Source organism: Peromyscus leucopus, chromosome 9, assembly GCF_004664715.2.
Source record: "Peromyscus leucopus breed LL Stock chromosome 9, UCI_PerLeu_2.1, whole genome shotgun sequence".
Classification (NCBI taxonomy): domain Eukaryota; kingdom Metazoa; phylum Chordata; class Mammalia; order Rodentia; family Cricetidae; genus Peromyscus; species Peromyscus leucopus.
Genome location: NC_051070.1, coordinates 50,243,529 through 50,265,777, shown reverse-complemented (window position 1 = coordinate 50,265,777; position 22,249 = coordinate 50,243,529). Strand labels below are relative to the sequence as shown.

The window sequence follows — 22,249 nt, the reverse complement described above, 5'->3', positions numbered from 1 at the left end:
TGCGATGTTCTGGCACAGACAGTTGGTAGCTGAATAGAGTAACTGCTCGGAGACTCTGAATGCATTGGGTGCGTGCATTGTTTCCTGCTCCATACACACTAGAGTGACACTTATCTTAAGCACGACACCACTCTCACCATGCAGGCCTTGTTGCTGTGTGGGGGCTTCCTGAGTGGACCCCACCATTCCAGAGCGTGTGCATTTGTTCCACGGTCACATGGCAGTCAGTGGACTTGAACATCTTGTGACGGTTGCATCACTTCAGAGAGAGAACTTTCCCATCTAAAATGGCCACTGCTCTGATTCTCCAAGCTCTTATCCTACCCTTGGCCTTGTAGCCCCTGATGGCATCTGATGGTATACACTTCCATGGTTCTCTTGTGTCTGCCCCACAGTCATTACCTGCAAGGTATTCGTTAACTATATGAATGAAAGTTAGGTTGAAATCTAACTTACTCTAGAGAGACTTTGTGCAGGACTTGGACTCGTGGGACCCTTCTTTATTGCTATCCTAGTGTTTGGGGTTTAGCAGTTAATAAAAAGATCACTCTTCTCTGGTGCCTACATTCTTGTGAAAGTTGATGAACAATCAACATCTAATACATTTGCCAGAAAGTGTTAAATGCTTTAAAAAGTGGAATACGGATTGAGAGTGCAGAGGTGGGTTGTGATTTTTAACCACCTGGTGACTGTGGAAGGTGATATTTATGGTGGAGTGAAAAGTCCTTTTAGGAGGAAGTAAGTACTTCCATCCTCTGTCCTGAGGCCTGTAGCACTGCTGCTATGACAACAGATGTCACTGTCCTTTGTAGTGTATAGATAAGAGGTGAAAGGATCAGGAGTTTTTGGCTTACTCACCATAGCTAGTGAAGAGAACTGAATCTTCCTCATTGAAGAGACTAACCAGATAACCACTATGGATGTGATCCGAAAAACTATAGAGCCAACTTTCCATATCCTTACATTCTGTAACCACAGATTTAGCAAGCCTGGAATTGGAAAATATTAAGAAAGGACCTTTAATGAACATATAGAATTTTGAGGGGTCATAATTAACTAAATAAGAAAGGATATCAACTTAAAAATTTTTTTTTCCTTTAAGACATGATTTCACTCTGTACTTTACTATCTCAGACTGTCCTGAAACAACTTACTAGGATCCTCCTGCTTTAGCTTCTCTAGTACTGAGGTTACAGGCACCAAGCCTGGAGGCATAGCAACCATCCACACAGCACTTGCATCAGGTGTTACTTTGGTGTCTGGTTGCAGATACATAGGAAGGAGGGTGTGCCCTGGCTGTATGCATTCTACAGTTTCTGTAGGTGACTTGAACATTCACAGAGTATGGTATTGATGGAGTCTGGGTCCTGCAACGGTCCCACTGTGCTCTGGTTTATTGTACCGTGCAATTGCTTCTTAATGTCCCCTGACATTAAGTCATGGGGACGACTAGTGGGATGCTATGTCATGATATTCAGTGATCTCTATTAGAGGTTTTGTATGAGCCAGACAAATCTAAGCAGCCTTTGGCTCTTGATTTTAGAGGACTTGGAGAAAGACACTGATAGAGAGGAACTATTTTAGGAAAGTGTTTCCTCTGAGGTCGTTCATTGAAGTGAAGTAGATTACAGACACTCCATGTTCAAGCATTAGCTCTAGAGGTATAGCTGTAGGGAGCTGTATTAATTTACTTTATGCACAGGAGATGGTCATATTTAATTCAGTTTTAACAGATCTGAAATGGAATTAAAATGCTTCCTAGATACTACTATTTTCAAGATTTATTTGGCATTACTACCGTCTAAAATTGTCCAGGAAAGGAGGATGCAGACAGAATTATCAGGGTGGCAGAGGCACTGAGACCTTCTGTTCACACTGAGAACAAGTGAGTCCATGTGGGAATGCCCCCTTAAGCAGATCAGTTGCCTCTCTTATCCCTCTAGCTTTCCTTATCTGGAAGGAACACTGCATCTCTTTCATGTGGTGACCTCATCCTAACACTATGAATTGAAATAATAGATCATTATACATCCATCTGACCCTGAAGTTTGTGTTTCTAATATCTTCAGCTTTGCTAATCCAACCTGAGTTACTGTGCATTGTGTGCCCCCCCCATGCATTTTGAGCTAACAAGTGCTCGTGGATGATAGTTAAACTGCAGTGTTTTCTATATTATGCCAAATGTACACACAAGGATTCCCAAGAGGAAACAAGTGGAGGTCAAAGGGTCTACTGTGTTCATGGGATTCATGTTGTAGAGCCAGGGTTTTTAATAGGGTAATAGTTACCACATCTGTTAATATCTATTTAAGCATTGGATATATAAAAAATTAAGTCTTAAATGGACTTACAGATGGCTTTCTGTCTGCTCAGGTCATTCACGTAGCAACGTAAAATGTATTTGTAGTTTATGTTGACTATTGCCCACTTGGAGATGACATTTTGTTATCAGTGTCATCAGTGTTGGCCTTCTCAGTAATCTGAAGACGACTGCCAGCATTGCTGTGGGTTGATTTACCCCAAACCTCACTGTGAAATTTGGAAACCTTTTTGAAAACAAATAATTGGAACAGCAACAGCTCTGCACCACACAGTCAGTGTTCCGCTTTCCGTAAGCATCGGGCAGCACTGTTTCCTTGGGGGTGCCCTGACTTTCTCACTCCTTGTGGTATAGTCCTGTCCCCCTGTTTAGAAGCACCCCAGAGCAACCAGCAGCTGGTTAGATGGTCCACTGTTACTGTTCGTGACTGCCAGCATCTCCAGTCAAGAAGAGCTGAATTATAACCAATGCAAGTGACAGCTGAGGCCGTGCTTGATTACTTTATAGACTTACATTACCTGTAACTCAAGGATGACACTAATAAAAGACATGAATGATACTTTTTAATTACTCAGCACACATGCTTGGGGACCCCCATGGGCATTTATTTTGTCTGCAGCTACCTTACACTCTGATACCATAAACTGTGCCCCTCCCCCACTTTGCTTAACCCTTTCTTTGCCTCTTACCGAGTTTCTCGGATGGGGGAACTTGCCAGTGGCATTGAGGTATATATCACAAGGAAGGAAGCTTCTTATACATTATGTTCCTCAAGCATGGCTTTAAAGCTGATCTGATGGAATTGAACTTAAAAACAACTCTTAGATTCTCTGAGGAACCTCCCCCCCTTATTTATTTTCTTCTGAGACCACTTCTAATAGATAACTATCAGCCTTTAGAAGCCTCTGGTTAACCAGCCTATTAGCTCTTCAGGCTCTCCACAGCACTTGAGAGTTGGATCTTCCTGTCTTCATAGTACTGTTTTGTGTTTTGTTCTTTTACATATTTGTTTTCTACTCACTGGAAATACAGATAGTAATCAGGCAAATGAACCTGTGTTCTATAATCAGCTTAACTCCCTTGCATGTCACTTATTTCCAAGTAATGTCCCACGTTGAGTTGCGGACACACTCATTAATGCTGATTATTTCACCAACAGTCTGTATATACAGTTTATTCTTTGCTTTGTACAAGGATGTTAATTATCCTGTTGTCTGTGAGGATTAGGAAGGGGTATGTTTGTCATATTATAAAGACTTATCTTTTTATCTACTGGTCTTTGCCTACATTCTTACTAACAACGTGGAGAAAACTCTCAAAATACAATATATTCAAACCAGTTGTCTGTCTCAAACAAGGATAATTTAGAAATAAGTCATTAAATGATATAAGTTTAAGAAAACAGCTGGAATAAAAAAATACCATGTGACAGATGATCCTACTTTATATTTATTTGGCTTTGAAGAATTACTAGTCAAACTTTGGAACGCTGGCTCCTGAGTGTCCAGCTGCTGGCTCCTGAGTGTCCAGCTGTGAGTCTTGGAAGGCAGAGATAGGGACAAGAGCTTCCACTGGTAGATAGTCTTCTTTCTCATTCTTGTTTGTAGATCAAATCATGAGATCCCAGAATGTTATTTTTGTTACTTGAAACCAAATGAAATGTAGAGGAAACTATTTTTGCAGAGCTTACTATGGAGAAGCATATTGCCTACAGCAGATGGGGAGGCAGAACCAATAAAGTGACATGCAGTAGGACAGTTAGGGTACCCACTATCATCCCTATCACAGGGGCCAACTTATGCTATGACACTGTCACTAAAGAACTGCCCTCTACCTGCCCTCTAGAAGCACTGCTTTCCTGTGCAGAAAGCAGGGACACCCGGAAGCCAATGTAGAGCAGTTTAGAGCAGTTAGAGAAACCACTTGTGCTCTCCTAGCATGGCAGATGTTAAACAATTTTTTTCTAGGTCAAATTCTCCTTGCCAGGCATGTATCATTCTATAGTATTAATTTACTTTTAAAATGGCAAAAGAAATCTTGGTGTATGAGTCATCATTATCAATATTTTATGAAATTCCTGTGTCCCTAGCAAAGGCAAAGGCAAAATGGTGGTACTCTGATTTTAATATTGGTTAACCTTATCCCCCTTACAGGTTGGGCTTGAACCAGCAATGTAGCTGAGAATAGCCTTGAACTGCTGAGCTTCCCAAGGACAGGGATTCTATGTGTGTACTAGCACAGTGACTCTCAATGCACTACCTTGTGATTGGAAAAGTAGTGGTCTCCAAATACATTGTTATAATTACGTGGAGTCTTACCTTTGACATTAATTTCATCAAAACTTCTCTGTGAGAATCCTCAGTAAAGCCTAGCTATGCATCATGTTGTCATCTGCAGTATGACTAAATGATGGACGTTTTCTCAGTGCTCTTACGCTTTATCAAGTGGTCTGTTATACCATTTGTATTATTTTGTGATGTAGGGCTTGTTCAACATTACTAAATCTAGAAAATTATTTTTAGATATTTATTTGTGTGTGGGGTGGGTGGGTGCACACAGAGACTGGAAGAAGGCATTGGATCTCTTGTAGCTGGAATACAAGCACTTGTGAACTGCCCTACATGGACACTGGGAACGAAGCTCTGGTCCTCTGGGAGAACAGGACCCACTCTGAACTGCTGGGCCATCTCCCTAGCCCCTAGAGAATTTATGTTAGTTGATAGATGGTATAGATGGTATGTCTATCCCTGTTGGTAGATTCTGCTGACCTGTGTATTCTTCCTTAGTAGTTTTCTCTGGTTTTCCTACTGCAGGGTACATCTAGGTCAGCTTTATTTTATTTTATATTTTTTAAACAGGGTGAAGTAATTTTAACATTTTTTTTTTTACATTGAAATATGGTGGAATGACATAGGGTGACAGAGGGCAGAATAACAGCAGTATAAACAAAAAGATCCACTATCTCATGTAGGAGGGATAAGAATTGTTTTATGAAATTTGTTTCAGTGATGTATTAGTCATCTTTGTGTCGCTATGACAAAATGACAGAGTGAAACCTTTACATTGAGGAAAGATTTACTTTAGCTCACAGTTTTAGACCTGTTTCTTTTGGCCCGTGGTCAGGAAGCACATCATAGTGGGAATACATGGTGGAGCTGAACTACTTACTTCTTGGCAGCCTGGAAATGGAAAGGGGAAAGGACCAAGGATCAGATATATGATTAGGGCTGGAGAGGTGGCCCAGTAGTTAAGAGTACTGACTCTTTCAAGGGACCTGGGTTCAATTCCCAGCATCCACATGGCTACTCACAACCATTTTTTTAACTCCAGGATCCAGCACCCTCTCCTGGCCACTGTGGGTACCAGGCACACATGTGGTTCACAGACAAACATGCATATAAAAGAACCATATACAAAATTAAATATACATGCATATACATCCTTCCAGGCATGCTCTCAGTAGCCTGCTTCCTTCAAGTACTCCCTACCTCTTTTTTTTTAATGTTTTTTTCAAGACAGTTTCTTTGTGTAGCCTTGGCTGTCCTAGCACTTGCTCTGTAAACAAGACTGGCCTCAAACTCACAGAGATCTGCCTGCCTCTACCTCCAGAGTGCTGGGATTAAAAGAGTGTGCCACCACTGCTTTTAGGACCTACCCCTTAAAGATTTCCATCACCTTCCTGTGGCCCATGAAGCTAAGAGACCAGCAATTAATCTCTTGATAAGGTTAAAGTCTTCACAATCCAATCACCTCCCAAAGTCCACCTCCAGATACTGTTGCACTAGGGACCAAGCTTTGAACACATGAGTTTTGGGGGAAAAGTTTGAAATCCATACCATAACAAAAAAAGATGTTGTGGTGATCCAAACACTGGAGTTGTTCTTGAGAGTGATTGAATTAATCTGTGTTCCCTTTGGCCTTATACAAGTATGCCTTTGTCTCCACTATCACTGGGCACTGTTCCGGATGAATTTCTGTGGGTCTAGTGGGTAAGGCTGAACTCACTGTGTTTGTGTTCCCGTGATGGTTCTGTGATGAAGCTGAGCAGCTTTCAGTGCGATTGCTGACTTGTGTGATTAGCCCGTACCCTGTCCCTTTAGTCCTTGGCGGCGGTCAGTTCTGTGTGCTGGAACCGTCTGTCTTCTCCCATGCTGTGCAGTATCTTACACTTTCACAGATCTACTACTCTGTGGTCTATGCTGAGTGAGAAGCATATGCCCATGAACATAGCATTGGGGAGGTTGATTCAGAAGGATTCCAAATGTGAAGGCAACCTGAGCTATACAGAAGAACCCTATCTCAATAACCAATGAAGAAACAGAAGGAAATCTTCCTGTACTAGAGAAGTGGGAAGTTTGCCTTTCTTATATTTCATGTGCCTTCTCTTTTGTTGAAGAGTACAGTCAGACTTTATTTGGTGCCTGGGCATGGTGGTACATGTATGCAGGAGGCAAAGGCAGGTGGATCTAGAGTTCCATCTACATAGTGAATTCCAGGTCAGTCAGGGCTACATAGTAAGGCCCACACTCCAAAACCAAACTCCCAAACCAGCTTTCTTTAATATATATTTTTGCATATGCTTCATTGCTCACACTGTTAAAATCCTGTCTTGAAACTTGTAAAAAATATTTGAAAGTTGCATCTTAAGTTTTTAATATTTTATATTTGAGTACCTCTACTGCTGATTTTTTTTTAAAAAAAAAGAGCTGATGCAATTTAAGAAACGTTTTCCTTTAATAAATAATGGATTGTTAACTTTGGAAAATTGTTGTTTGAATCTTAGATGATCTTTTAATAAAAAAAAAAAAAAACAAAAAAAAAAAAAAAAAAAAAAACCAACCCGGTACCAGATATTGGGATAAAAACTGAAAGATCAGACAGACAGAGCAAGCCACAGCCACCACCGATTACCTCACCAACTCCTCAGCCGATTCTGTTTCATGAATTCTCTGACTGAAATCCTCTGAGTCCTCACCAGAAAGGATCTCAGCTGAACTGCTTTAGTTCCTTTTCCTCACACCTTATATACCTTTCTCCACCCTGCCGTCACTTCCTGGGATTGAAGGCGTGTGTGCTTCCCAGTACTGGGGTTAAAGGTGTGTGCCGCCACTGCCCGGCTCTGTTTCCAGTGTGGCCTTGAACTCACAGAGATCCAGATGGATCTCTGCCTCCCAAGTGATAGGATTAAGGGTGTGTGTCACCACTGTCTGGCCTCTCTGTCTAATCTAGTGGCTGGCTCTGTCCTCTGATCCCTAGATAAGTTTATTAGTGTACACAGTATATCACCACAGAAAATAGTATATTCTCTTTTTTAAATTTCTCTAATAGAATTTATTTGTGTGTTTATATTTTCAGTCCTGTGAACTTTTCTAGAAGACAGCTTTACAAGGATCTAGAAGGACCAAATTTGGGGCTCCAGAACTCTCCAGCAACGAGGTACAGATGTTTGTGGAAGGAGTGCTCCTAGCCATTGTGTATAGAGTAAAAGTATTTGAGATGGGCATAGGAAAACTTTATGATCCTTTCACAGGAGCAGGCAAATCAACTGTGGGCTTGTGAAATGATGTCATCATTTACACGGTTCACACTCGAGAACAACATTACAAAAAAACTGCAAAACAAATCTCAAAATGTTTTTGATAATTTTGAATTTGGGTTAGGCACATTCATGGCTGCCCTCTGCCTCATGTTTGCGGCTGATTGGACGTGCCTGCTTAGAGGGTCCAAGAGCAGCAGCTTTGGAAGCACGCCTGATTTTCATTCCAAGCCCGATCTGACTGAAGCATCCTAAAATGGAGGCTGTGGTTATGCCTCATTTCTATGATTATTTGTCTGGGTATTGCAAAAATTAAATGAGGTGCTAACCCACACTGTAAATGTCAGTATTTCACACCATGAATGTGGTTTACAATGCTGATAATAATAGCATAAAAATCATGTGGGTGACAGGTTGAGACAGCTGTAACCACCACACACTGTACCCCAAGTAGGAGAAATCAATTTTTTCTGTTACATGTGCCCCTTTGACATGGTGGAAAACAGGTTTTTTGTTTTTGTTTTTGTTTTTTTTTTTTAAACAAAACTAGGAGATGTGTTTATATTATTTCACATTAGTAATTAGTCCTGACGTTATTTTTGAATTTTGACTAACACTGAAAACATGAAATTATGTTAATATTATAGTTAATTGTAATTGGCTCTTATGACTATTTCCTCTTTGAATGTGTAATTTCCATATGCTATGCATACAGTTATGTTTTAACCTGACCAGTTTAATAAACAGAGTGGGCTATTTTTTATCATCATTTTTAAGGAATTGATTACACTTACAGTGATCAAAGAAAGATACTGAAAGGAGTCTTTTTTTTTTTTTTTCTACTTAAAATACTCAGGATTCCTAATCACGGACCTTAGCACATATGAATGTTCTCCCTCCCTGCTAGCCGTGGGAGACCTAAGGGGTGGTGAGGGCGGTTATCTCTGTGTTTGCTCCTTTTTCTTCTCCCCATCCCCTCCTCCCCGCCTTTGAATTCTTTCCCCCTATTCTTCCCTTCCTCATCATTCTCTCTCTCTGGTCTCATCTTTCTGTTTCTGTGATGCTGGCATTGAACTGGACCCTCTATGTGCTAACCCAGTGCACTGTCCCTGAGCTGTGCCCCCAAGCCCAACTGTCTCTTCTTCTAGTAAATTTAGGGTTAAATGTGCAAAAAGTGTTTTCCATTTAGAGTAATGCTGAAGGAAGGTAAGGGCCCCCTTAAATCCTTAGGCTAGAGATTGTAGCTCAGTGGTAGGATGCTCGCTCTGCATCAGCAAGATCCCAGATTTGATCCCCAGCAAGGGGGTGTAGGAGGGTACCTCAAATGGGCATGCCAGCTCCCAATATCTGGTTCTATTTTCCAGTACTCGGAACATTTACATTATGTTCTACTCTGAGTAATACATGGTTATAGTAACAAGCGGATTGTGGTCTCCTCTCTGAAAGAGCTTGCCAATTAATGGAGAGAAGAAGTCACACAAGGATAATTGACGTGAGCCAGACTGTGTGTTCTTGAGGTTGCAAAGAGAAGTGCTGTGGAACTACAAAGGGCCCAGCCTGTGTCGCTAGTCAGGAGCCACAGCAGCAGGAGACATGCTGGGGTTTAAAGAAGATTACGATTTCAGTAGATATGCCGAAGTGCTGTAATGTGTGATGTTGATTAAATATGGCAACATGTTTTTCCAGATCAAATCATGTAAATTTACAAGATAGAAACTTGAAGTGATAGCTTTTAGTTTTGATTTTGGGTAGGCAAATAGTTTAGCCCTGAATTTCATCTCCAGTCCCTAAGTGAGCTTTTAAATATAAGCATGTCTTTTTAAAATTGAAACATTAGAAGTAATGATTTACTATTCATTGTCCTCATTTTAAATTCAGATTTTCTGAATGCATTATTCTCTATAAAACCTACTTATAATTGGGGAAAAAATTGAGGAAAATTTCATCAAGAACATATAAAACATTGATAAGGGCTGTGGTGACATTTGGCCCAGTTTGATTTTTTGTTTTGTTTTGTTTTTCAACACAGAGTTTCACTGTGTAAACAGCCTTGGCTGCCCTGGAACTCGCTCTGTGGACCATGCTGGCCTTGAACTCACAGAACCGCCTGCCTCTGCCTTCTGAGTGCTGGGATGGAAGGCATGCAACCCCATTGCTCGGCTTGGTGTGTGTGTGTGTGTGTGTGTGTGTGTGTGTGTGTGTGTGTGTGTGTGTGTGTGTGTTTTCTGAGGAAGGGTTTCTCTGTGTAGCCCTAGCTGTCCAGGAAGTCACTCTGTAGACAGGCTGGGCTCTGTTTCCCAAGTGCTAGGATTAAAGGCATGTGACATTTTTAGTCTATCTTTGTCCATTTCTAGTTCTATTGCAGCATGACCAGGTGAACGTGTAATAAAAAGCTCGCCATACACATTGCATTTAAGTAATTGGAGCAAACCTAATAAATTAGACAACAATAAATGTTACTAGATATAGTTTTATTAAGTTGGCTTTTGGAGGGACACACTACTTTGTTTATATTGTCTTTAGCTCTGGGCTAGCTAGTGTGTAATGGGTGAACCATAGTGAAGATCCCGAGTGCCTTCCATAGGGCTGCTGTCCCTGCTGTCCCCAGCTCCTGCTGTCCCTTGGATGCGACGGCAGGAAGTTGCTAAGGAAAGAATATTCAGTGATCTTGTTCCATACTTGATGGCTTTTGTTGTTTCAGACTTTTTGTTGTTGTTAAAGTCCAGGACAACAAAGCTGCATTCATTCATTCATTCATTCATTCATTCATCTATTTGTTCATTCATTTTTATTCATCCGTTTCATTCATTTCTCCTTTGTTTTTTTCCAGCTTAGCAGATCATACATCCTTCAGGAGCTGAGAATTCATAAGTGTGGTCTTCACCGTGGTGATTTGGAACTTTCCAGTCTCAAAAAAGTTGGCCAAGGTCTAGAATTTGTTTTTCCCTATCAATAGCAAAGTCATCTGTGAGATGGAAGTTTCTGCTAATTTCCTTTTAAATAGAAGGACCTCTGTTCTGCGATGGCCATCCAGACTTCAGGAGGATGGTTCACTTAAGAGTTCCTGAACATTGAAAACTACTTGTAGGGCTTATAGCTGTTGGCTCCCATGTTAAAGGATTAGTTCCTCTGTCACCCACTCACCATTTGGGGACTTACTTTCCCTGTTAATTAGAAGTAAAGTCATTTTGTTCGTTTGATACAGGGTCTTGCTTGCCTAGGCTTCTTTCTAATTCCTTAGCCTCCCAAATGCTGGGAATACAGGCCCCTGCTTACTCAAGCAGTTTTCTGTGTCCCTTCATCTGGCATGGGCTCCTGATTTTACCAAATACTTTTTCCCTAGGGACTGCACAGGACTGAGTCCATATGGAAGAAGAACTGCCTGGTTTCTGTGGAGAAAGTGGCCAGGTTAGAAAAAAGCATGCCTTATAGTGTATTTTGCTGCATGAACCATATCTGTTGTTCACCTGGTTAGAGTTCAACTGGTAGAAGAGCAGTGAGGTCATTTAAGTCTTCCTTGGAGAGGCTGCAGTGTGGTACCTGACATACCAATAAATAATTGATTGGGGGATATAGGATGTGGTCAAGGCCAGCAAGGAACAGATGCTACCTGGGCATTGAGGAAGGGCTCCCTGGGATGGTGGCATTTTAACTTGGTAAGGAATATAGGCTTCTGTTCACAGATGATGACCTGTAAAAGGCTTTGTTTAAATAATGTTTATTCTTTTCCCATGTATTGAAAAACACTAAAAAAAAAAAAGTCATAGAAGATATGCTTCTAACTCATCCTGCTCTTTTATTTTCCATCACATCTGAACATTACAGTCATCCAGCTTAAGTCTATACAGTATCCAATGAATGCTGTTTCCCATGCAGTATCCAGTGGATACTGTTCCCCATCCTGTATCCAGTAATTATTCCCATCCTGTATCCAGTGGATATTGTTTCCCATCCTGTATCCAGTGGATATTGTTCTCCATTCAGTATCCAGTGAATATTATTACCCATCCAGTATCCAGTAAATATTGTATCTCAACCAGTATCCAGTGAATATTATTCACCCATCCTGTATCCAGTGGATATTGCTTCCCATCCTGTATCCAGTGGATATTGTTTCATATCTTTCAGCCTGCCTGTTGATTTCTATTTGCATCGTGTTAAATTTACAAAGTATCTGCTCATCTCCATAAAACAGTTTAATATTAACTATTACTTTCTTTTGTCTTTTTTCTACTTTAGGAAATAAAAAAGGTAAAATTCAATAAATTATAATAATTATACACAGAATAGCCAAACTTGAAATTTTACCACATGCTGACATGAATGTTTCTGTGTGAACTCTTGCAGGAATTTGTAAAAGTAGCTTAAAAACTAATGATAGAGCCTAGAGACTTAGAAAGTGATCGTAGAGGACTCCCTGGAGAGATGGCTCAACAATCACTAGTGCTTGTTGGTCTTGCCAAGGACCAAAATTTTAGTTCCCAAACCCTTGTTACGTGACTCACAGTCACCTGTAACTCCAGCTTCCAAGGATCTGAGGCCCTCTTCTGGCCTCCATGGCCATAGGTGCCCCCCCCCACACACACACAAGGTGTTAATACAAAAATTCCTAATTCCTCCTGGGAACAGATTTCATAAAATTAAATAAATGAATTCACATAGTCAGCAGTGAATTTACCTTATTACGTATAAAATGTTGCAGCTAGGAAATCATCAACAGGTAAAGTGTTGAATTTTTTTAGACATTGTTTTACTAAACATGCCCAACATGTCACTTTGATTTTCCTATATAGGCTGTATTTTAACGGAATTGTAACAGCTTGCCAGTTTGCTGTGGTCATGTGCAGTGTGGTCACTCAGTGGATTTCTCAGTGGATACAGCGTCTGTTTGTTCCAGACCACACAATGAGACTAACAGGATGTGTCTTAGTCTCTAATTCATGGCAGGTGCATTTCCTGTATTATGTTTTCCTTGACAGAGTATTAACATCTCATTCCTTGCATTGCAAAGAGATGCCAGCTACAGGTAGGGTGGTGGATAGGATGTGACTGGAGTAGTACGGGAACAGCTCAGGAAGTGGTTGTTCAGTCAGGCGGCTACCTGGGTCACCCTGGAACTGAATTCAACAGACACCATCTTAATGGTGACGATTGCAAGGCTCTCTGTTCCCTTGAAGAGTCAGTTCCCCACATTTTCTTGCTCATGACCAGTTGTCCTCTCTACAGTTTCTGTTTTGTGAAACAACATTATGACCCTAAGCAACTTAGGGAGAAGAGGGTTTATATTGGCTTGCACTTCCACATCACAGACCATCACTGGGAAAGCAAGGGCAGGAACTCAGTACAAGAACTTGAAGGCAGGAGCTGATGCAGAGGCCATGGAGAGGTGCTGCTTACTGGCTTGCTCCTGGCTTGCCCAGTTTGTTTTCTTATATACCCCAGGACCACCTGTCCAGCAGTGGCACCACCTACAATAGGCTGGGCCCTCCCACATCAATCATAAGACTTGCTCACAAGCCAGTCCTATGGAGACATTTCCTCTTCACAGATGACCTTACCTGTTGTGTCAAGTTGGTATAAAAACTAGCCAGCACACAAGCTCTTCAGTTGATCCCTCACCTGGCAGTGGGCATAGAGCGACTCCAGCGAAGACATTTCTAGCACACAGAATGGTTGACAGATGATCAAGGCTCCTACATGTGCTGTGCAGTACATCTTTGTACATTGTCTCTTGAGTGTCCTGGAACAAAATGCTATAATTCCATGAAGCTACTATTAAATATTTTCTCCAAAATGTATTTGCATTTATAAATTAAGCTATCAGTTCCCCATATAATAGTTTTCTCTCAGACTTAAATAATACACTTGTGATGACCGTTGCCAGGCATCGAGTTCTCTGACAGATTTGAAAAGCAATATATTCCCCCTGTCTGGTGTACTTCCCATTAGATTGTGACCTCCAAGGAGGGCATGGCAGTGTCTTATTTTTGTCTTAAATTTAGTAATTCTACCATAGCTGATATTCTCCTGCTTAGCAGCATCTCATAATAAATATAGGACTGCAGATTGCATAAACCTCATTCACATTTTGGAATCCCAGTGGTCAGAATCATGGGCTGGGTACTGTGTACAACTGTACAAGTGGACCAAGGAGAAAGTTCAAGCTTATGACTTGTACAGAAGTGTTTAGGAATGGTTGGAATTTACCATTCAGTTTTCAGTATTCGGGAAGCCACTTGATACTGTAGCAAAGGACAGGATCAAATCCAAAAACATGCTTGAAAGGAGAAACAGCTGAGGTAGTAAGTAAGCAGTCATTGTATCTTGGCAATGCAAGATTCCTTCATGGTATGAATAGGAGGTAGGTAATTTAAAAAAGACACTTAGACTAAAATCTCATATCACAGTTCTATGTCCAGCTTTGACAGTAAACAAAGTGTCTCTAGAGAGAATTCTCTTCTACCTAAAAACTCCGATTTCCAAATTAATATAACACTACCATATAAAGTCTTCAGTTTCCTGAAATAGCCAAAATGAAAGTAGGGACCTGTTCTATACATCCGTACAATTGCAGCTTCTTGTAGATGTGAGATTTAAAAACAATGCCGGATTCCAAATTGAGTTTTTCTTGGATACCCACTGATACTGTTGCAAAATGCTCTGGTATTTAAAGTGACTGAAGAAATAGTAACTACTGCATCAGAATCACAGGAGAAACAGCTGTCGCTGCTGTCCCAGGTGTGAAAGTAGGACCTATCATTCTTGACATAGGGACTTGAGATTTGCATGGGGAGACATGGGTAAGAGAGCTGGACATAGGGACTTTGAGCCACCCTTTAGACAGTTTCTTTGTTTATTTGGTTGGTTGGTTAGTTGGTTTTTCAAGACAGGGTTTCTGTGTATAGCCTTGGCTGTCTTGGAACTTGCTCTGTAGACCAGGCTAGCCTCGAGTTCAGGGATCCACCTACCTCTGCCTCCCAAGTGCTGGAATCAAAGGCCTGTACCACCACCCCCCGGCCCTTAGACAGTTTTCATCAGAATTGACTGTATACTTGCCGTCATTCACAACAGCAATGGTGTGGTGATGAAGGAGGCTGCCCCTGGTTCTTTGCTCAGGACTGTGCTAGACAGTCTGTAAAAGCCCTAGAGTACCACAGTAATGAGGATGGGTGCTTGCAGGTCAGCCCAGACAGCCTCAGCTGGCGTCCAAGGTGAAGGGGATAAATGCTTTCTCAGACCGGAAGCAAGCAAGTGGCTGGCCTCTCAGATCTTCTTAATAAGGTTTGTTGAACAGCTAGTGAGAAAGAGCCCAGAAAATCTTTACTCTTTTAAATTAAATATGAGTTTGGTATTTTTCTGGAAAATACTTAAAAATACCATTTGATGGTATAAGAGCTGTTATATTTACAAAATATGTGCATATTTTTAAAACTCAAAAGTTAAATGAAGGGACTCTGGCCATCTCAAGTGAGGCAGACATGGCTCTGGCAGGCCTTGCCCTTCTCCCCCATTCCCACTGCCTTGCTAAACCATTAGATGACATCCTTAAAGCTGGCCACCAAGGTCTGTTCCCTTATTTGGCAATCTCCTCTCCTCCTGAGGCAAAGATCTCTCTGTGAAAACAGGTGTTTGGATGTGGTTTGTGCCTAACCTAGGGTCTAGGAGGAGGGAACACCCGCTGTTTGAGGGTCTCCTAAGTAAGTGTCTCCATTGTACAGATAAATAACAACTGTCTTTGAAGACCACTTTGGAGAGTGCACACGATCATGAAATTATCATGCACTGTTGAGGTTTTCATGGCCCTCCAAGATTATGTGCCTAAGTTCAAAACCAAGACCTCAGAGTGCAATCAGTTCATATGGAGACTAGGTCATTGAAGAAGTAATTAGCTTAGTTAAGATGAGTCATTAAAGCTGGCCCTAATCCAGGCTGACTTGTGTGTGTTTATCAGAAGGGGAATATTGGACACAGATCCACATACAAGGCAGGCAGTGCAGACAGACAGAGGGAAGAGAGCTCTCTGCAAGCCAAGAAGGGTAGCCTGGACTAGACCTTTCCCTGACAGCTCTTGGAAGACAAACTAGCTGATACCTTGACTTGCGACTTTTGAGTCTCCAAAAGTGTTAACACACGTAGTTGTTTCTGCCAGCTAGCTGTGGCTGTCGGTGCTAATGAGCACGTAAGCTACCTAGATGGTCCTCCATGCTGTGGTTGGTTTGAATGTCAACTTGTCACATGTTAGAATCACTTGAGTAGGAAGCCTCACCTGAAGAAGCATCCTGATGGCCTTGATTGATGTGGGAAGGCCCACCCTGGTAGTGGGTGGCATCTACAGGTAGCAGACTAGATAAAGAGCTATTTCCCTTGTGCTCCTTGGCTTTCCCTCTGCCACCAAGTTGATTTGTCCTGCCACTGCTGCTGCTGAGTCCTTCCCTGAAAAGAACCAGGGTTTCCAAGCTTCCATCATGGACTGGGGACCACTGGTTCTCCAGGAACTTCTTGTGCTTCCAGTGTCTGGTTGGGACTACTGAGTCCACACCTTGTAGACTGAGTAACTACTGGTTGTTGCCTCCCAGTGGGTGTTTGGGAAGCTGAACATGTGGTCCATGAGGAGGTGCACTGCACCAGGAGAACCTAATGAGCTTGCTAACTTATTCAAGCAGAAGTTTGGAGAGTGTGTGTGGCAATGGACTTTAAGGGTGTGGGATAATGGTAGGAGGAATATAGAATGAATCAAGCTGAGTTTGTCATTATGAGCCCATTGAATAGAGATTCTAGGTTTACTATTGAACCTTGCACAGTTTTTTAAAAAAAGGTACCAAGGATCTATTTGATTGGTTAGTTGAACTATTTGGGGAAAGGTGGTCTACTGAGAATGGGACTGATATTCTTGTTTTATTGTTGATAAAGGAATTTTACAGTGTAGGGAAACTGGAATGCTGGAGTGGATTCCCTCGTAAAACCTAATCCTCCACAATGTGCAGGCCCAGAAGACATGCCCTTCACCAATACTGTAAGATACCAAAGTGTGGGAGGGATGTCAGCACATTTGAAGGGCTTTGTTGTCGCCCTTTTCCTTGGCCAGATGCTGCTGCTCAGTTGGATGCATTAAATATGATGCACTTAATGGGCCCCAGAGCAGCAGGAGCCAGGAGGCAGCAAAACATCACCAAAGGCAAGATGAACATGCTTACCCCCATAGTGGGCATCATAGGCAAAGCGATGCCCACAATGGCCTGACCCATAATGGGCAGCACAGGGAAAGAGTTTTTTATGATGGCATGACTCTCACATTGGACTTTGGGACTGGCAAATCAATAATGGTGTTTCCTGGGGTGAAATAGATGAGTTTTTGTCTGATCTATACATGCACAAAACTCTAGAACAAAGGAAAGAATTGCTACATTTGATTGTAGTAATGGGGATCCAAGGCCCATCAGTCAGTTTTCGGAGGAGCCAGTTTACAGACCCAAAACCCCTTGAATGAAGGGAAGGCCAGGTCTCCCTGAGGGACAACCTTGCTATAAGACCTAAGAACTATACTGTTAGCCAGAATGCATATGTGTTACACTGTTAGCTAGTCTCCTATCCTTCCCCCGAGAGAACCCCACATCTGTTTGCTAGAGGAACCATAGGGACAGCAGATGCAGTGGCCACCCTCCTTCCTCCAGCCTGTACTTGCTGAACCAGCCTGTTCCTGCAGCCGCATGCAAACCATAGCCACTATTTAGTGTGTTGCTACCATTCAGCTGGCCAAGGTCCAGGCTTGGATGCGTTGGTTGTCTTTGAGATCTCATTTTGCCCAGGCCACCGGCCCCCATGGGCTACATCTCTGAGTGGTTCTCAGCAACAGACAGCGGCAGATGTGGGTCGTTCCTCTTGAAGCCAGTTCACTCTGCAGAAACCAGAGTCAAGGAATGCTTTCTGGTGTTTTAATTGGTTGTCTCAGTACATAAGTCTTGTTCCTTTCAGCCAGTACAGGCTACCCTGTCATCATTGAAGATGTTAGATGTGGGAAAGTGGCCAATTTTTTCCCTTTGTTCTGAGGAAGAACTGCAGTCGATCCGTCAGGCTTGTGTCTTCGGCAGTGCTGGCAATGAAGTTTTATACACTACTGTCAACGATGAGGTAACTTTGAAGAAAAAATTCAACCACCTGTGTTTTTAGTAATGGGTTTGTAAGTACCTTGTGTATGTGTGTGGGGGAGGGGGATAAAGGAATGAAACCTTCAAACAGAAGTATGGAAAAGCAATTTTTTTTTTGTTTCGAGACAGGGTTTCTCTATGTGGTCCTGACTGTCCTGGAACTTGCTTTGTAGACCAGGCTGGCTTCAAACTCAGAGAGATCCACTTGCCTCTGCCTCCCAAATGCTGGGATTAAAGGCATGCGCTCCCACCACTTGGCTGAAAAGCCAACTTTTATGTATTCTGTAACAAGGCAGTTTCCTTTAGGAAGGTTGCTTGAGTTAACTTACAGACTTTCCGGAAATTTGCCTCCTTGAACTGAGTGTTTTGTCCACAGATTTTTGTGCTCGGCACAAACTGCAGTGGCTGTCTGGGCGTAGGTGATGTTCAGAGCACCATTGAGCCTCGGAGACTGGACTCTTTAACTGGCAAAAAGATAGCCAGCCTTGGCTATGGGAGTGGCCCACACATTGTTCTTGCAACAACAGGTAATAGGAACTCAATGGATAGGTTTAGGGTATTGCTTATTTGTTAAGAAATAAGACCAGGATGCCCTGAAAATGGAGAGCAAACTTTCTGATTGAGCCAGAGTTGCTGGCTCTGCTCTGTGAGCTTGGCCATACATTGGGAACATGGAGTATGGCTGCACTTGAGCAGCAGAGAATGGTAGTTTAACACACGGCATCCCAACGGATGAAAGACAGTGCACACAGCCTTTCCATTCCCCACTCGGTAAGTGTGAGAACTCTGCTTGCTTTGGATCTTAGGAAGCCTACACTTCTTAGTTTCCTGGCCTGTATATTGAGAGACCAAATGGTGATTCTGCCATTCCTCTAAGCATTCTGTAATTCTTACATTGAGTAAGTGGCTGATAGAAGTTTGCTTTAGTAATATAGAGAAAACATTCTCTTGGCTGCATCGTGAACTCAGATATTACACAGAATTAGAATTAAATTACGCCTTTGAGGTATAAGTTCTGACAATTTGGGTGGGAGTTTCCAGTAATAGGCAAGATGATTCAGACCATTTCTTCATTTAAAAACAGACAGACAGACAGACAGCTGAAGTCTGGGGTTGGGGTGATGACCTAGCAGTTAAGGGAAGGCAACGTCAGGTAAGGTGAGGAAACAGGAATAGTTCACGTGAGGCTGGAGGAGACTAAAGCTGGCCTGCTTTTGAGGTACCCATCTGCCCAGCTGATGCTGAACTGTAGTTTGTACTCTTGAGGTGAGAGGTTACAGGTCAAGAGGTCAAGGTCCCGTGTAACTGAAGTATAATAGGAGACCTCCAATAGGCTGGGACTGCAAAAGCCACACTCTCAGCACAGGATTTGCCACTTCCTAAGGATTGAACAGGAGAACTTCTTGCTTGGAGCACCCCAGAGAAGGAAAAGAGAAATGAAACAAACCATTCCCCAGAATTTGCAGCTGTGTATTTGTGTCACGTTAGACTGGATGGTCTGAGTCTCAGGCCTTGAATTAGAGGTATGGACTTTATCAAAGGGTGCCATGGAAGTGAATGCACGTCCTTTTTAGAGCAAGTCACCTCCATTGGAAGCCTGGGAGAATCGCCAGAAACCGCTTGTCCGCGTCAGTGAGCAGCAGCACGTGGTTTCACACACAGCATGTGGGCGCCCAGGCATGTGAATGTGGCAGGAGACAGAGCAAAAGTGCAGCTTGCAGACTGTGGTTGGCCTTTCCTTGCAGTTCTAGCATTGGACAGTGCTTCACCCCTGTAACGTGCCTGTTACCATCAGCTGAGCAGGAGTTTGGCTGTGTACAGGGAAGTGATGTCAGCAGAGGGAAGCTGGGGATTTATAGGCTGGAGCTGTCCTGTTTGGAACTTGGCGCTTGGCACCCTCCCACCTTGGTTTCTCAGGTCAGATAACAACGCAGCCTTGCTTGCTGATGTGGAAAGTGAGCACCCACTGTGGTTGGGTGCGGCACCGAGAGCTCAGTCCAAACCACCAACTCCTGTAGGGTCTAATGCGTGAGACCCAGCAGGAGTGGCAGACGGTGATTATTAAACATGAGCTGTTGGAATCTCAGAAAAGAATTACAGAAAGCAAAATATCGACAGAGGAAAAAAGATCTACAGACAACATAGAAGATTTGGGAAAGACGCAGTGAGCAATTAAATTATCAAATGATTGTCAAACCAGACGATCAAATGAAGTCCACTCAATATAACCTACGTAATGTAGAAAACACAGATGACAGGGAGCATACATGTGACTTAGTTCTTCAAAGTTCAGAATCAGAAAGCTAAATTCTTATATGTAGGGTAGGGTACATATATGCAGGGCTTTTGGGGAATTGTGCTATGGTTTGTGTATATATGATTTTTTATCTGTAAATTGCACATATATTCTATGAATTTTTATAATTGCACAAGTAATACAATAAATATTTTAAAATATATTTGGTCATCTTTCTCTAAAGGAAATAAAGATCTAGAAGAGTTAAGTAGCACCTTACACTCTTGACTTTTGATGTACTATTTTCTCTGTTTTATTTTAGTGTTTTATTTAATTAGAAATCATCTAGCTATTTTTAAACTTCATAGAGTTAAATTCCATTGTGTTGCTTTCATGTAGAAGGCAGTTTGGGTTTCCAAATAGATTCTGTCACGAAGTGGATTTGGAAGGAGGAAGTCGAGCCACCTTTGAAGCTGACTCTTAGTTTCCGTCTGTGGAGGCTGAGGGATGTGTTGTAGTCTTCTATAGAGAAGGATGTGTTGTGAAGGCTGTTCATCTTTCCTTATTTTCAGATGGAGAAGTCTTTACCTGGGGTCATAATGCTTATAGCCAGCTGGGTAATGGGACAACGAATCATGGCTTAGTGCCCTGCCATATCTCTACTAATTTGTCAAATAAACATGTCATTGAGGTTGCCTGCGGGTCTTACCATTCTTTGGTCCTAACATCTGATGGAGAGGTGAGGATAATTAGCATAAACTCACTGATTTTTTTTTTTCTTTTTTTACAATATGTTCTATAGATTCCTTTAACTGCCCCCAAAATATGACTAGGCAATAAAATCAGTAAAATTGAGTTTGCTTTGTATTGCTGTGATAAAACATCATGATTAAAAGCAACTTGAAAGAAAGTGTTTATTTGCCTTACAGGCTACAGTCCACCATTAAGGGAAATCAGTAGGAACTCAAGACAGGAATCTGGAAGGAGAAACTGAAGCAGAGGTCATGGAGGAACTCTACTTACTGGCTTGCTCCTGGCTTTCTCAGCCTGCTTTCTTATACCTCTTGGGACCACCAGCTCAGAGGTGGCACTGTCTTCAGTGGCCTGGGCCATGCCACACCAATCATTAATCAAGAAAATACCCTATAGACTTGCCTGTAGACAGTCTGATGGGGGCATTTTCTCAATTGAGTTTCTCTTCCCAGATAACTCTTCCCAGAGTGCTCTAGAAGAACAAAACTTAAAAAGGGATCTATCTATCCATCCATCCATCTATCTATATCTAATCATTATGTATATATATGTATATACATGAATAATAAGATAGATGTGGGATTTATATATATATATAGATATGTAGATGGGCTCTATCTGTCCATCTACTATAGATATAGACATATTTTATATATATACACATACATACACACACACACACACATACACACACATACACACACACATATATATGAATGATTACTAGAATGGCTTACAGGCTGTGGTCCAGCTAGTCCAGCAATGGCTGCCTACCAACAGAAGGTCCAAGAATACAGTATTTTTTCAGTCCACAAGGATTTAAGTCTCAGCTGGTCTTCAGTATATACTGGAATCCTAAAGAAGTAGGCTCTAATGCCAGTGGAGGAATATACTCATTAGTGAGGCGAGAGCAAATAGGCAAAGCTTGCTGCTTCCTTCTTCCGTGACCTTTATATAGGCTTCCAGCAAGAAGGTGTGGCCCAGATTAAAGGTGGATCTTCCCACCTCAAAAGATCTGAATAAAAGGTATATCTTCTTACCTCAAAGATCCAGATTAGAAGTGGGTCTTCATACTTCTAGTGATTTAATTAAGAAAAAAACAAAAACAAAAAACTTCTCACAAATGTTCGACAATTTGGGTTTTAATTAATTCCATATGTAGTCAAGTTTACAACCAAGAATAGCCATCACATCTAGCTTGTGCCAGATTGTCAAAAAACTAACCAAAGTAGTTATGGTGAGCTAAGCGGGGATGTTTA

At 41.9% G+C, this 22,249-nt stretch overlaps 1 protein-coding gene across 9 annotated transcripts in view; it reads left to right on the top strand.

Annotated features, from left to right (window-relative positions):
* The window catches only part of Rcbtb2 (RCC1 and BTB domain containing protein 2), a 43,437-nt gene that overhangs the window by 1,964 nt on the left and 19,224 nt on the right, over positions 1-22,249 (top strand). For 6 of the 9 annotated variants that reach the window (XM_028877640.2, XM_028877638.2, XM_028877639.2 and 3 more), the window contains exons 2-8: positions 7,676-7,756; positions 10,687-10,783; positions 11,200-11,264; positions 12,650-12,803; positions 17,829-17,984; positions 18,378-18,528; positions 20,810-20,976. In XM_028877640.2, the coding sequence (XP_028733473.1) occupies positions 12,696-12,803; positions 17,829-17,984; positions 18,378-18,528; positions 20,810-20,976 (582 nt within the window). In that variant the 5' untranslated portion in view covers positions 7,676-7,756; positions 10,687-10,783; positions 11,200-11,264; positions 12,650-12,695. The remainder of the gene's footprint in view (positions 1-7,675; positions 7,757-10,686; positions 10,784-11,199; positions 11,265-12,649; positions 12,804-17,828; positions 17,985-18,377; positions 18,529-20,809; positions 20,977-22,249) is intronic. The other 3 variants (XM_028877643.2, XM_028877644.2, XM_028877646.2) reach the window with 3 other exon arrangements.